At 41.3% G+C, this 17,185-nt stretch overlaps 1 protein-coding gene across 7 annotated transcripts in view; it reads left to right on the top strand.

The window, feature by feature from the left end:
* Positions 1 to 15,929, top strand: part of LOC118513461 (lachesin-like) — a 59,214-nt gene extending 43,285 nt beyond the window's left edge. For all 7 annotated transcript variants that reach the window (XM_036059229.1, XM_036059237.1, XM_036059235.1 and 4 more), the window contains exons 7-11: positions 893 to 1,043; positions 1,180 to 1,322; positions 12,191 to 12,346; positions 12,672 to 12,776; positions 13,011 to 15,929. In XM_036059229.1, coding sequence (XP_035915122.1) covers positions 893 to 1,043; positions 1,180 to 1,322; positions 12,191 to 12,346; positions 12,672 to 12,776; positions 13,011 to 13,093 — 638 coding nt within the window. In that variant the 3' untranslated portion in view covers positions 13,094 to 15,929. The remainder of the gene's footprint in view (positions 1 to 892; positions 1,044 to 1,179; positions 1,323 to 12,190; positions 12,347 to 12,671; positions 12,777 to 13,010) is intronic.
* The last annotated feature ends 1,256 nt before the right edge of the window (positions 15,930 to 17,185 follow it).

Genomic DNA, 17,185 nt, shown 5'->3' with positions numbered 1-17,185 from the left:
TTAATGTATGAAATAATTGATAACAAAATTACATTCATCTCCTCATACTTGAGTTATTGTTTGTATTGGATTCTTATCGAAATGAACCTTCCACTTCGAATGTTGTTCGCTTTTTCTTGTATGATCAGTGGCGTCAACTGGATTTATAATTTTATCCCTTGCTCTTATGATGTTTTTACATCAATGCTAATAAAACATCATAAATTATTTAATTAAATTTTATTAAAAAAATATAAATGCCCAGTTGTTTGTTCTACGCTGTCCCACTGTGCATTTGGAAGAACCGTCAAACATAATTCTACAAATTAACAACTTCCAAGAACAATTTAAACAATACAACATTTTTTTATGGTCAATCTATCTTACGATGAGACTTGTCTGCAAAACAACAAGATCACCTGCAGCTGTAGAGTGGAACTTAGCTAATAACAGTGCCATCAATTCATTCGTATCTGGTTCCGTGTAAAATCTCCTTACAAAATGCACTCAAAACCACCACCGCTATCTTCGTGAACAATCACCCCATCCGTCGTGACAAGGATGAATGATACTTTTTAAAGAATCTGAAATATGACGACAACATCAGTTATGTAGTCCGTCCTGGACTGATGCATTTGATGAACGTGAGCATCATTTTTAAGCGGCAACACACCTTACACTCGCGTTACTTGGTTAGCTTATTGATGTTATACTCCGCTGCCCGTTTGAGCACAGAATTACACCGCCAACAAATCAGTAGTCTAACTTCCGAATATCCGTCTTCCACAAACATTCATTTCCAGCTACGATCAGCAGCAACGGTGGTCCATAAATTGTTTCCCATTTCCTGTTGTGCTTTTTTTCATCTAAATTTCATACTCGCCTCTCTCTCTTTCTGTATCGTTCTCTCCAGTTCCACCGATGCTGTGGATACCGCACCAGTTGGTCGGTGTGCCACTGTACTTCAACGTGACATTGGAATGTTTCACCGAGGCACATCCGACATCGCTGAACTACTGGACGCGAGAGGACGGTCACATGATTCATGACTCTAAGAAGTACAGGTAAGTTACGTTATCTTCATGCTTTTTAATTTACGCTTTGCAAGGTAGCATTTATACAGTCGTACTTTACCAGCATTGCACTTGCTACAAACTGATATTAATTTCTATCTTATACCTCTACCACCCAACACCTAAGAACGGAGTCGAACGTAGGAATGCCCATCTACAAAACGCACATGCGTCTGCACATCTACAACATCCAGCAGACGGATTACGGGACGTACAAGTGCGTTGCTAAGAATCCCCGCGGCGAAACCGATGGAACAATTAGACTTTACAGTGAGTATAACACCGTGTTTAATGGATTTGCGTGTGGTTGAAGAAGAAACACGGTGTAATGAGCCGTTCATAACCAGCACACGTGCATAAGTCGCAGACGCGATTGTGTCACGTTTTCGTTTCGCTGTAAAATGCTCAGAAATCGCTATGGATTCATCCGAATGCCTCACCCAAGAAAACGTTGTACCACCGTCGGAAGAACTAAACACCCCACCCTGCGAGCCACTAGAACCACACACACACACACGTCCTAATCAGCAACAAGCGCATTGTTGCATTTCACCAGGGCTGTGCCATAAATCAGGGCGCCGTTTATTGGCTGACAGTTTTAATTACACTTATTAAATCATAAATTAAAACTTGCACAATTCCTGACTCTCGCCCCCAAAGCCCTCAACACCTGTCATTGAGCGTACAATAATTGAAGCTATTATGTTTTATGAAATGCACCTTGCTTCCTGTCTTCCCGGCACGTTCCTCAAACGTCCAGCATCTGTGCTCCGGAAAGTTGACACCTCGCCTGTGCTTGCCGTTACCGATCCTAGGAAGCGTCCTACTTGGAACTTAATGTAAAATGCTTCACCTACCGATGCTTGCAAACCGTTATCGGAGATTGTTTTCATTAAGTTTTCCCATCGCTATTGCAACCGAGAGCATCGGCCGCATCCGATGGCGGTGCATGATGCACAACAGTGCCCAACTCAACGCTTTGGGTGAAAAATTATCCTTTCGCTCGAGAATGGTCTAGTGGGATGACTTGGAAATCATGCTCTTAAATGAATCTCAACCTAAGAATGCTCTGCCTGGTTAAGTTATGCCACTGGGAATGGTGAACCGTTTGAGTCACTTCCAGAAGTACCGGATGGAGCAGGAACCGAAGCCTTTGCTTTTTCTCCCACCAGCCCTTAGATTATCTTTCCCAACACGTACCCCACCGCCACCGGTACGATGACCCTCAGCCCAACCACCACCAAACACAGAGAACAATCAAACTAAGCTAGTCCCCAAGCAAATGCTTCCACGCTCTATAGCTGGCATAATTATTTATTCAGCACAAAAACACAAAAGCTACCATCACTGCTCGTTTACCGACCCTCGTCGTGCGTGCAGTTGAGTGTGTTTCCGAGATTTGCCATAGGTCGGCTCGCCTGCCGGGGAAGAACGACGGGATCGGGATGCGGGAGGTACATCATTATTTATGACCAAATATGCCGAAACCAGCTCTTGCGAGCATGATTTGCACCACCAGGTGGTCTGGCATACGGCCGGGCTTAGAACCTGTTCATATCAAAGATTCTGCCAAGTGACTTCAGACCAGTTTGCTCTCTAAGGGCTGCGATGCGATGCATCGGAAGGTGTGTTTGAGAAGTGGCAGTTTGCTTTCGAGTGCAACCGAATGTGAAAACAAAACAAATTGCACTTGACACTGGCCATTAGATGAGCTGAGCAAGATACAGCCACACATTTGAAGCACTTGCATAAGAACAAGAATCAACGGCACCGCTTTGCTTCTTGTGCAGTTTATTTTTATTTGATCTAACAAATCCATTGCCGTAACAGAGCGATAAAATCTTTCACGTATAAAATTTCTATTAAATAAATTTTCAAAAGATATCTGGAAACTGGAGCAATTAAAATTGCATACATAGATTTGTATAATCATTTTCACTAATTATTTAACTAACTTTCAACTCTCAATTGTAGAAACAGAGATTGAACATGCTAATGATTCTCATTTTTAAGGTTTTTTGTAATTTTTGTTTTACTCACTTACTACTTACTACCCATCCTCTATAACTACTTCTCGGTATTCGACCGCTTCACAAGTCTTCGAAACCACTCACAACCAAGCACCTCCATCTGCTAATCCAATATACTGCTCTTTCAGGTGGATGCATATAACGTCATCGATCCATCTCTGCTTTATCTAAGGTGGCCATTCCTGCTCTGTCCATCTGGACAGAGGCTGGGTAGTTTGGTATTATTCTTATTACATGACATGCCATCTCATGCCAACTGATTATATTGGCGAATTCGTTGCCCTTCCACACATACCTAAGATCCTTCAGAGCATTTTCCGCTCGAATCCGGCACAGAGGAATTTAGAGACGCAGTTTTAGCCAAGTTCTTAGAGGCGTTTGTGAGAGCTAAGATCGATTCCAGCCAGCACCCTTGAACGCGCCTTAAGACATATGATGCTGACTTTTGACTTGAAAACATTTGTTTTATTTAGTTTTTAAGGACTTAGGAAGATACGCTCACCTATCTCTACATAACCTCAGAGCATCAATTGTTAGCAGGGCTGCTTGTGGTGTCATAATCATTTGTTTTTCGCTTCGTCAATCTCCAACACTATAGGATGTAGCTTCTGCTAGATAGGAGGATTTTTAGGATTAATTTATAGAAGATGGTCAACGAAGTATCTGCCGCCGAGTCTCGGATGGCTTTCTCTAGCGCCAGATCAAAGAGGAACAGGTAGAACCATCGCTTTTGCACATGCCCTTGATAGTATGAAAATATCCTGAGAGCATTCCATACGCATGTGTTGTTGGTCTTCGTCATTGCGGCAGACTTAAGTGAGATTCCAATTGAAATCATTGCGTCATATCATGATGCTGTGTTCTGTCCTCTTCTCGAAGATTGCGCATGTTGAAGAACTAGTTATCGGTCATTCCGTTTCGGAATCCTCTCCAATGATTTCCGACTATTTCGTTCGCAAGTGGGACATGTCAATATTGTAGTATCACGAAGAAAGTTTTCTACATCCTTGAAAGACTTTGGCCTACCATAGCTGGATAGTAAAACCTACGCCCGAGAGAAGAGTTCAGAATGGCATCGATATCAGGTCTTGCCGCATGCATGTGTGCATAACCACAAGTATTTGACAAGTATGCAAGTCTTTCCTACGAACTTGGATGTCATTCTGTCTTGAAGATGATCGAGTATCTGTCTCGATCACTAAAACCATCTGAAATCATATATCGTCAGTATCCTCATATCCAGAACATTAGTGCAAATGACCCTTATATCGGTAATCTACTTAATTTCCCCAACAAAATCTTAAATTATTTTTAAACATCGTAACATAAATACATCATTCATTAGCCCTAACCGCTACAGCCACTTTGGAGTTTCGTATTAAATTTTCCAATTTCCAAAAGAATCTCAACCTTACCTAATTCAAATGTACGAAGAGACGTTTCTTGTTTAGCTGCAGGACGTACAACGCAACCGAACAAAAGAAATTCATAAATGATTTACTTGCAATCAAACACACAGCGCTCCAGCCCACACCGTTTGCCCACCGTTCAATCGAATCCATTTCGGAAAGCATCAATTAATTATGGCGACATAATTTAAAACTGCCGCCAAACAATTTCTCCCACTGCCCACCCAAAACCCAACAAAGCATTAACTTACCTTGGACGGGCACAAAAAAAATCCACCCGACAATTTTCTAAAGTTTAAGCATCGCCACCGAAAAGTCATTGTTTGTGAAACCTCAACAATGCCTTCGGGGCAACTGGCAAACCACAAAACCGTCACAACTCGCGCTCGCAGAGCATGCCATCCGATGGCCTTTTTATCGTTGATTTGCTTGGCTCCGAAAGTGGAGGCGAAAATCTATGCGTCCCCCACTCCACAAGGAAGGTCCTCGTCGTCCTCCCGGGTCCTTCCATGGGAACGGAATTTAAACGAGGCGTGCTTTAGTTATTTTTGCGCGGCCATCCATTTTCCGGAGCCACCCACTCCTGGCTACACTCAAAATCACCATCATCGTCATCATCGTCATCATCATGGCCATATCGTCGTCGTCGTCGTCTCTGGCGTCGTCGTCATCTTGGTCGTCGTCTGGGTGCTCCATTATTACTCTTAATAATCATATTTCATTCAACCATTGTACGGTACATTGTTTGCTTCAATAAAAATATGTTTTTCCAGCGCATTACCCAGGCTTCCGGTGTGCTGCACCGTTTCGTTCCTGCAATCTGTGACGGAATCGCAATCTTCTCCCAGAAATGGATGAATAACCGGGTAGGAAGGAGACAAACATTTCACGCTCCCCAGCAATTGTGGTGGCCGTGTCGGGTTTTAAGAAAAATGGCTCAAACGTTTCGTGCATAAACCTTCCGCCGCCGTTCGTGCTGTCAGACGAAGTGGCATTGGCGCTTGGTTCAAATATCATTGGCATATTGATAGCATAATTCCAATTTTGTCCAAGTACGTGAGACTTCACAATCATGTTCTTAAGTACACTCACTGAGGTTACTGAAATGTTTCTATTCGAATTTCATTTTATAGTTTGTAATAGTTTGATAAACAGTTTTAAAACAACTGGTAGATTAATTACGGTCCTTTGTACTGGAACCAATCCAAAAAAATCTCATCAAAATCGATTCTTTTTTTAATCACAAGGATACTCTCTATATTCCTCTCTCTCTCTCACTCTATCTATTCCCAAAACAGCTGTAAGTAAATTTTCCTCTTTTTCACCCAAAAAAAAAACTCCCTTCCTTCTATTCATCACCAAGAATGACCGACCGCCCCTATCCCGATGACGGTCGAATGAACACCTTATTTTGCATCATTATGAACCATAATCAACGAACTCACCTTTCATCCAAAGCCTTCCCACCGGCCACAACATCCCGGAGGAAATGTATGCTTGCCGCCGTTCTGATATGGCTCTTGTCCCTTTTTGCATAATAAACCGTCCTTTGCAGTTCACTTTCGCGTACTCTGGTTTTATTCCTTTTATGCCATCTTCCCGGCCTTAATTCGCATGGAGAGTCGCTCTCTTATTTATCATTTATCACTCTTGACTTGCTCGACCCTCCCCGAAGAACTCATTCTATTGAATTGACAAAGGATGCTTCCGCTAACCAAGATTTTTCTCCTACCCCACCCCAATAATAACCTTTTTTGCCACCACGAGTTTTTTTTTTCGATCTTTTCTTAGCTCTGGGGTACGAAACAGAGCACGTTAATGAACATATTGTTATGCAGTCATCAAATATGAAAAGTCATTAATTGAGAGTATGCGCCCGAAAGAAATAGATTACTCGTAAATAGCTTTCAAATTTAATTTCATGCAATATAAACGATGATTGTGTTGCTGCTTCTTGGGCTTGTTTTCTTAATTCAGCATAATGAAGCTTCCTAAATGGTTTCGTTAACGTTTGAGACAACTTCTAAGCAGAAGTGCAGTAGTTTTATTTACTTTGGAAATGATCTTAACATTACCGCAAAACGCATAAAAACTTTTTGAGCACGTAACCTTACAATTTTTGTCAGTGCAAAACCCCGATAATGATATCGCCTATGCAAGGATAGCTGCAGCTATGTGACTTTGAAGAACCAGTACTCGGGAATTTTATGTGCCTCTACCTTCTCTATATGGTCGTACCACAGCACGGTTCCACCATGCAGCTTGTTGCAATTTAATTGAGCTTATTACATTTTTACTCGCCACATAATCCATCACATACGTGCAGGCTAACTGCGTTACTACCATCCTCGGTCTGGCGTTCGGTATCTTAGCACAACCACAAACCAGTAACCAGTTTCGTCTGCCGAACGCTGGTGCTCATAGACTATGTAATATAATTATTATGAACATGCGACCGAGGCAAAGCACGAGCACTCTCCAGATTATGCGTACCATAACTTCACGATTCACGAGAGTTTGCCGTTACCCGCAGTATGGAGTTTGGTTTACGCAATATTTTCATGAACGGTAGAAATTGCACCGACGTGCGCCCATAAACTATTTTCTCAAATTGTCGGCACTCATCTATCTGAGAGCAGCAAGGACTAGATAATGAGCATATGAAAACACAGCACTTATTGGCCCTTAAACCATAACTTATGTTTACTGATACTTTTATTTCGGTTTTAAAAATAGTAGCTGAAGTAGCTTCAATAAGTGCGCCATAATAAAGTGATTTAATTAACTTCACACTTCATTCATGATGTAGACTCAGTATGTACTGTAGGATGCGGAACATACTCTACTTCAGAGCTGCTTCAGTGCATTTAAAGAGGTTGTATCTAATATACAAAAGAGAGTTGTGTATTCGTTCGTTCTCTGCCAAAGTAGTGACCAGAACGCCAAAGCTTTCGAATAGCCGTGATCAATCTAGATGATCAAGTTGGTGATGCTGCGACAGGTCTGTTGGCTTTTACTAACTTCAATTCTTTGAAGTAATGTCGAGCGCATCATTTATTCTAACTATATCTACTAAGAGGTTCTTTTTGATATCCATGCGAGACTCATATGTTTAACAAGTCTCCTTGTCCTTAAGCTCATTTTAAGCCAAAGTAACGATCAGAAGGCCAGAACTTCCCAGTAGCCTTGATCGATCTGGATGATCTATTTAGTCGGTTTTTACTATCTTCGATGCTTTAAAATGCTAAGGGATTATTTATGTGCTAAGAAACGTATACCTCTTATCATGAATAATTTTTAGGTTATTATTTAAAATAGACTTTTTATACAAACCCATCCGGCTACAATTCTCACAGCAAATGACCGTTTATGATTTATCTACGCCATCGCATGATATGAAGTAAAGTGTTATGAGTACAAAATTCATCATCTTCTCCAGGCACCATCTCCAAGCGCCTGTAATGCAATACTTTCTTCCTCCACCCTCTCTAAAATGCTTACGGGTCGTCGTGATTGCCTCTGTTCAAGTATCTAATAACCAGCGCCATTTGCGTTGCTGCTCGACACTGTACTACACGGTTTTTGCGAAGCGAACCGAAGAAACTTTGATATTTTCATTGCCTCCAGCACACCAAAACACCCACCGTGCCGAGGCAAAAAGTTTTTTGCACAACACAACAGCCAAAGAAAATGGGTGTGTAACCGGCACGCCCTTTCCCACATCTGCAAGCTACACTGTAATTCGAGCTGCGGTCAAAAGTCGTTCGACACAGATGCTCGAAAGGGGTTGCAATTTTTCTTTCTTATTCAAATTGTTCCACCCAGCAGCACGGGCACGGGATGACGAAGCAAAGAAAGAACAAAACAAAAAAAAGACGAATGTTAAACACAGACTCAAAAGTACAAGAAAGCATCCCCACTTCTGCTACGGTACCGTCCTTCACAACAATACAAAACGAAAGGATAATTTCAGTTCGCTTCAGCTGGGCAAGCTGTCACTGGGTGTGTGTGTGTGTGTGTGTGTGTGTGTGTGTGTGTGTGTGTGTGTGTATGGGCTGGCTCACTGCGTCAAACCGTCGATAATTTCAAAAGGAAGCTACTCCTCCTCCCTCTACATTTCGACAGCTGTCTACTTTTTGGGTTGAAACGACCACACTCCCCCACGTAGTCCTTTTGACGGTGATTGCTGCGGATTTGGCCGGTGGAGGTTTTTGGGAAGCTCTACCGTTTCGTGAAATCTTTGGCCGAGCGAACTTCCCCACCGCCAGATGAAAGATACGGTGAAGGATTTGATAAAGGGAAAAAAGGATAACCACTTTGACATCAGACCATTAAGTAGAAACCCGTTTGGTATTATCTATTTGTAGCATTTACTTTTGTAGTTTTATTTGTTAAGTTGTGATAAACGGTCCGGTCGTATTACTATTTGTATGAAGGCACACAATGAATTAAAAGACGTTTTCAAAGAAATGCTATCCTCAATGATTAATGAATAAAAATTTCCTATTTATTTAATTAGTATGTACTTATTCCAAATAAAACGTAATTTTATGTAGACTGTTCCAAAATCTACACTTAAAAGGTGATACATAATCACTCACAACGTAACGTGTAACGACAACGAGTCTTAAATGGCACGTCAAACCTCATAAGACTACCAATCAAACGACCCACGGTGTGAAGCAGCGATTAGTAGCAGTGCTGCACTAACGTTCAAAAAATAACATTCCACAACGAATTCCCAAACACACACACACACACACCTTCCGTACAAGTGTAAAAACCAACCAGCATCGTCGTCACACATCTTGATGGGAGTTGATTTATATTCCGGACGTAGCATCCCACCGCCACGTCAGTCGCCCAGGGAAGCTTTTCTGTTTCGTCTAACCACTTCCAACCACCAACCAACACAAGCAACGGTTGGTTTTTCGGCTAGCTTATAAATATTCTGCCATACATCCACACCCGCCTGGTGACGATGGATAATGCTGCGTGCCGTGGGTGAAACGTTGAGCAAGAAGAAAAAAGAAACACATGCAACCAACAACCTTCGTATGCTACACGCAGGTAATTTTGAAACGAATACCTTAAAAAGATCCATTCACCCTCGCAAATGAAAAAGAAACCACCACCCAGCGCAAGATCAATGGGCAGACTCGTGCTGGAAAACGGTAGAAGGGAGTTCCTCCTCCCGAGTTCCGGTCAGGTTTCAAGACCGAGACATTGCTCCGGAACGGTTGGATTTTTCATCTTTCATTCAACCGTAGTTCGGCTGAGCCGGTAAGATGAGACGAACGGTGAACTAAAAGAAATAAACGAACCAGAATGTTAGCACGATTTACACAATCTTCACCCACGACAGGAAAAAAAAGGGACGTTGGGCGAAAAACACAATTTGAATCCACTAGACGGCGCGAAGGTGTGAAACCAGGGATAGTGAGAGAGAGAGAGAGAAAAGACGCATCGCACCGAAACGAGATGGAATTGTTATCAGCCTCGTCATCGTCATCATCTCTGTCCTATTGCCGACAGCTGCACAGGCCGGCATTTGAGACAGTGTCAAATAGCAGCCGAAAAGCAGCCAAGTCACCGACGGCTGATTTATTAGCGAAAATGGCAAAATAATTGAACCATTCGCCGCATCTCGTCCACGATATTGGTGAGCGATGACAACTTTGCTCCTTCCAAAAAGCAGTTGTCAATGGTCTCTGCTTCGGTATGGCAAAAAGTCACCAAGAAATGAGCGCCATTCTTAAGCGTAATAACTTGGAGTTATTTTAAATTCGCTAGCTCGCACTCATATTTGCTGGAGTTGGAGCTGGCTACCCTCCAGGACCAGTAAAAAAAAAGATGAATAACAAGTTTTGAAAAACATTTCGATGGCAGCGTCAGCTAGCCTACGAAAACCAATCATAAATAAAATAAGATATCATACACCGGTGAGCCGTAACAAATCTCCGGACCAGGATATCGTCGCAAGCGGAAATTCAAATGATGCTACCAGCAACTTCCTGCAGTACCGTCAGCGCTTGGCAGGAAAAATCGTGCACCGAAAACCGCACAAAGCATTTAGGATGGATGGATGGATCATTTGTATTTCCGCTGAACTTTGTCCCGAGTCTTTTTTTTTGTGCGCGAAAAAGGCCTTTTTGTTTGTGTGCGTGTGAGTGTGTTTGGCTGTGTTTGTTCCTTTCTTCTAGGACGATTTTCAAGACTTTCCCATTTCCTTTACAATTTTTGAATTTCCTTTTTTGGGCTTCAAGGTAGCAGGTACAAGCAAAGCGAAGAATGAAGATATCATAATGCTACCTAATCCGGCACTGAGACAGCATAACCTGAAGTGGGGCAAATGACCCGTTACTAATGCCATCGTAATGCACTTACGGTTTTGGGGCATTTGAATAAAACATATCTGACGTGTCCCATTGTCAAGCGTATGTGTATGTAGGGCAAACAGATTTTTTTTACTTTATGGGCCTAATAAAACAAACAAATTTCATTGAAAAATGTCAATTACTGAAATATTTAAGAACTTTGTTCATGCGGCTGTGCTGTAAATATGTTGCCAAAGATCCTTTGAATGTTTGCTTTTCGCAGGGTATCCTGAAATTTTATGACACTTTTCGATACATTTTTGTTCTTGTAAGCGTTTTTGACGCGTTCCCATAAAGTGTTTTTCTTATGCTAAACTTTTTTGACCGCGCGTTTGATGCTGTCCCCATCTCAAACCCATTTACAGCATTGCGATGAACGAGTAATCTACAGATAATGTTTGTCTTCTAATGATGGAGACCATGGGTTGAATTTGTTTACAAACGAACCAAATTAATCTTTTGCCTCCTTCAACGCATGCGGTTCTCGATTCTGTAAATTTTCAAACAATTTGTTTTTTTTTTATTATAGCAAGACATTGGAGCTGTTTGGATCATGCTCCTCTTGATAAGACTATCTATTGTCCTATTTCAACCATGCTAAAAATCATGTTTCAAGTCCATACAGGCAGAGTTTATTATATAGCGGGACAAAGCGGGACGAAATAAAAAAAAAAACTGGGATCTCGTCATGAAACCTCGTGACACAGGAACGTGTAAAATTAAGATGAAATCAAAATTATCTGCGAATATGCCTAAAACCTATATGAAAGACTAAAAAATCGACTGAATACCCTGTGTATTGCAAACAAACATTTTTCTCATTCCCGGAGACTTCAAAACATTTGGAACGACAGTTTCTTACTAACGCACCTCCTTCTATGGAATCCGTTTGACATCAACGGATGTCTAGCTCCCAACCCTCAATTTCTGTGGTATTACGAAGATAATAAGCAGAAAACGTATTTATTTCACGACCAAAAGGGGTTCAAGAGAAACTGAAGGATGAGCAGGTCTAACAGACTCTGTTCTCCTGAGTTCAATTCTTCAAAATACTTGAAACGAGCAAACCCCAATACGAACACAAACACAGGTTCAGTGATCACATAAGTGGGCCTCATTTCTAACCCCAATTCACATCTTATTTGTCAAATGGGAATATGTGCTCCACCAGAAAGAAAATAACTTTATCATTTTCCCCCCGCACTTGTACGAGCTCATTCTAGCTGGCGAAATTTTCTGTTTTTTCAATACCACTGCGTTACATTATGTTACGTACGCGTTGTTGCTTAAATCGTCATATGCTTTCTGTCTGCTTTCCGTAGCGTCCACACCACCGACCACATCTCCCGGGCCACCGACAACCGAATCCTACTCTGACCTTTGGCCCAACCGGAACCTCAACGATTCTGGCGGTGGTCTTCACCACCATCACGGTGGGCAACACTCGAATTCTTATTCTGGGCACGTGGTTGATAAAAGTAAGTATGTGCAAAGTGAAGCATCGTTAGAGAGGGTCAGCTTTGGGACTTGGGCACTTGAACGCTCCCTACAAAACGGCACGGGTCCGTCCGTTCTGTGCAAGGGGAGGGCTTTGCTCGCAGATGAGCAAGTAATTGAATTAAATCTCACTCTAATTTGTGACGGAAGTTTCCGAGTGGGCTTGCTTCCGTACGCCCAAGATCTCTTGGGGCATGTGTGCTGAATGTTCTCCTAGTGAACGATCGACCATCAAGCTAAAACGTATCCCTCTCTCTTTTGCTTTGCACTTCTCTCATTTCTTTATTGCTTTTGTATCCTGCACAGACTCTAAATACTCTTCCAATCTTAATGAAATTGATCGATCCGAGCAAAAATCGTTCGATACTAATATCATCTATTGGCCACCAGAAACTAATCGGAACAATCAAGGTATGTAACTGTTGCCATATGTTTTAATTAATTTTGCAAAAAATACGATCGCGCTAAATGCTAATCTCAGTTGATTTTAAATAATGAATTCTTCTGGGTAAAGTTCCATGAAGTTACTCCTTTAACTAACCAATAAATAAACAGTAATCACTTAACCTTTTGATACATCTTTCAGTACGTGACAATGATCATATTGTATGGTATTTGTAATACATTTATTTCTCTACCACGCAGGTGCCACCACAGCAGCGAACAATATTCTGTCCATTGTTTTTAGCACCGGTATGCTACTTTTGGCAAGAATTAGCTTACAATAACTAGAAATCAAAATGTGTACCCTGTAAGCTAAGAGCAACAGTGTGCAGTATGTATATTCATACACGGACAGTTGTGGAGTGAACATGAGACATGATAGGTTCCTGTCCCTTAACCCAGTTTAGCAAACAAGCACACTCACACACACGCAAAGTGATAGAAAAATGTTTTTTGCCACCAAAATAGCTTAGCATTCCGATGTTTAATTTGGCAAACCGAACTGGGGCAAAGAAGTAGGGCGACAAGATTAAGCAACAGCAAACGCAGCTAACACAACAAAACGATCAACTATTTCAACACGTATAACTGAATGCAGGGTTTATAAACATATATATATATATATATATATATATATATATACTAAATGACAAAAAAATATATATATACATATACACAGACATATACTAATTATACAACTATATAATAATGGTGAGGCCATTGACATCATATACACGCAACGTATAGCCAAATGAGAAGATCATTGCACCACTGCACAATCCCATCATCACCGATCCGTGTGAAATTGTATCGCAGATTACCAAACTGGACACTGAGCATATCTCAACCGTCAGCGGCACCATCAGTAGAGCAGCATTTACCTATGCCACGATCCTATATATTCAATGAGTCGGCTGTATGTATGCGACCGGCCACAATGTACCAACAATACCGTATACCAGGAAGCAGGAAGAAGCGTAGTAAGTAGCACTGGAACTCGCGAAAGCTGGATGCGCACTTGATTAAATTTATCACAACAAGCTCTTCTTCGGCCTCAAACAATTATGGATATCGTCGGAAGACGACCTCGTTGGACCCTCGTTGAGCTTATGTTTTTTCGTTAGGTTACAGCCTATCGATTGCTTATCTTCCGACTAGTAAAAACAGTATTCCAAGTAATACCACCAAACAAAGTAAAAACTAATTCAGAATGTTTGAACCCACTGCTAACACCGTGCGATCACATCAGGGAACACCACTGTGGAAAGATGGCATTCTTTCGCTAGACGTATAATGGCGACAAATTTCGTTCCAACTAATCAAGATGCTTATCTGTATAAATCTGTAGACTTGCAATAATCGGACTGAGGTTATAGAAGGGCAGCAAGCCATATAAAATAACGCATTTATGGCCACATATCAGTAATGCCGGTTCGATGCGTAATTGACATTAGCACAAACCTGTTAGAAAGAATTTATATAGCTGTTTGTAACATTCGTGACTAATATCGTTTTGTATACTGCGCGCAATCGAGTTGTACCAATATTTAAACATTAGAACTCAACTGAACGAGAAGGTTTTAGGTTGATTTTTGTTCTCTCTCTCTTGACCCTATGAATATTATAGAAATTTAATATAGAGCAAGAAGTATAAATTTCCCACTACACCACTCACTAAGGATGCATGGAGCGGCATGCGACACTCTAAGAGAAAAAACCACGCACAGATAATAACCTATGATGCATTCCGAACGAAGGCGAATTTCCTTCTCCTTAAATGCACTTGTGAAACAAATTGAATGCGATTTTCAAGACATTTCCTTTTTTTTTGTCGGTATCCGCGTCGGCCCAAACGATGCATTCGAAATTACTCTTTGGACGATAATTGGATTTCTTTTGCCAACTGCCCCCACAATTGTCGACCACAATTTGGCCACCCAATACCAGGAGGAAGCAAACAGAAAAAGACCAACTAGAAGTCTCAGAAAAGAAATTCTTCCCAGCACTAAATCATCCAACCATTTGCCCATTCGTAGACCCAACTTTGGGAAAATGAAAAACTTTTGCACGACGACGTGGTGCTGGTGGTGGTACGAACGAACTGTTCAAAAACCGTCATGTTCAGAAAAGGAAGTTCCATTCGGCCTTTCTTACGTTTTTTTTCGGTTGGCTTTCAAACTAGCGCAAAGATTTCTGCCAATGCGAACCAGCACAAGTATCTAACGACATTTTTACATCTTGAATTCTGTTCTTATCACACGATTCGGGCAGTACCGACGAATATTTTGTTCAAAGTAAATGATGCACTTTGAAGGTTTAATTACGAGTCGAAGGTAGTGGTTGACTGTAAGGATCCTTAATGACCTACGCACGGTTTGCTTTTATCGTGACATCATACAAAACCTTAACTTCACGCTAGACAACGTGCAAGTGCATTGCTATAATGTGCCAAAATGCGACCCATACGCTCATGTAATCGTTTCACCATTCTTTCCAGTGCTTCTGTGGATAGATTGTTGTTATGTTGTTAGCCTGTAAGTGACATTAGTTGAAATGGAATGGAATCTATGAGCGGTGTATAAATAATCGCGGAACGGGAGTCCACGGTAGTGATGCAAGAACGAGCGAGCTGTTGCATCTATGGCGTGTGTTAATAAGAGGTAAAAAGACATTTTAGTGACAACGATGTTACCGCAGTTGATGCGAAAGATTAGTCCAACAACGAGATATACGTACAACATGAATTTATCCTAAATGTGTATCTAAGCAAAGTGTAAGTTAAGGACGCTAGGACCATGGTAGTTATGTATTCGGCATTTGTTTCGTTTGTGTATCCAGTACACTCAAGTGCATGTATCGTTTGTACGATAAGGTCAGCATCGCGCCAGGAATCAATGTGCAATCAAATTAAACGGCTAAATGTTCCACTATTAAGATATAGTATGCAAAGAATGTAAAAAAAACACACAAAACAGCAGAAAAACTGTAATAATACCACAAGTTCCACAAGAAAGGCTCCGCATCCAACAACAGTAACAACCCGGAGCATTGCTATCAAATATTCTGAACAAATAGAATACAAACCAATAATAAAAGCTTTGAGTAAAAAATGGTTATCTATAACTTTGTTTGGCGGGTTTGAATTGTTTTCTGCTCTTTTTATTCATCCGAAGTTGTTTGTGGTACACATTGCCAGGTAAGAGTTTGCGATGGTGATTCTCAGTAAGAATAATTCCTTTACCATACTAGCCAACAACTATGAACTGTTAATGATGAATGTCTCATGAAAGTCTGCTTAACGAACTGCTACATCATATCTGGTATATATTGATTTACTATACTTATTGATCTCAGAACGTCGAGGCGATAGTGGCGCCGGGCACAACACGGGCAGAACCGAAAATCAAATCCTATTCTGATCGCTCCCCCGTTGTGAGGACTGACTATTCAAGTACTTCAACGACTATCAAAAAGTATAGTAAGCCAGAAATAATAGGTATGACAACGCAGGGCGTTAAGCTAGGAAAAACAAGAACTTATTGATCTCACATACCGCATAGTCGGTCCTGCGTAAGGGGAACTTCAACATTCATTAGTTCAATCCCTAATTCAAATTCAAATTCATGTTGAAAATAAACATTTAATCCAAAGCTTCTTGAAACGCTCGTTTCACCCCAGAGGATCGCAGCAAAGCTTTTCGAGGCTTATTCTTGTTTAGTCAAAAAACCTCAGGAGATCTGTGTCTACCATTTATGACTTTCTTGATACGCAAAAAAGGACTAAATAGGATGCCCTTGTAGTCAACAACCGGCGACACTACTTACTTCCGACCCAATGCGAAATGAGAAGTTTTTCCCAGTGCGAACCAGTTTTCTGGTTAGCGTTGAAGATAATCTGAGTACTTATAAGATACTTTACTTAATTACTTATCAGGCGCTATAAAAGTCTCGCAGACTTTGCCTGCGACAAAAGTCTTCGATCCATTTCATATCCTGGCCTTTCTGGCAAACGCTTCCTCTGTTTATGTGGACGGCCTAAAAGTGCTTTACGGGATCGTCCAGTACCATTGTCATGACATGGCCGGCTCACCCGAGCTTGGCATATCTAAATCATTGCTCGATAATGAGATCACCACATAGCTCATAGAGCTCGTCATTGTAGCGACTTCTCCCTTATTCATATTGGGTCAAAATATCGCTCATTACTTTCAGACAGAATCCGCGTTTCAATGGTGTATATGGGTATTGTAGAAAGAAATGTTTTATTAAGTTCCAAGATTTTAGTGGAGAAGGTTTGTGGTGGTTCGTTGGCCGAGGCGATAGCAGCTGATGATAGATAGCAACATGGCAACAGCGAGGATCAAAACCCTTTCATAG

Source organism: Anopheles stephensi, chromosome 3 (assembly GCF_013141755.1).
Source record: "Anopheles stephensi strain Indian chromosome 3, UCI_ANSTEP_V1.0, whole genome shotgun sequence".
In the NCBI taxonomy this organism is placed as follows: domain Eukaryota; kingdom Metazoa; phylum Arthropoda; class Insecta; order Diptera; family Culicidae; genus Anopheles; species Anopheles stephensi.
The sequence above is the reverse complement of the archived record's forward strand: the minus strand, read 5'-3'. Positions and strand labels throughout refer to the sequence as shown.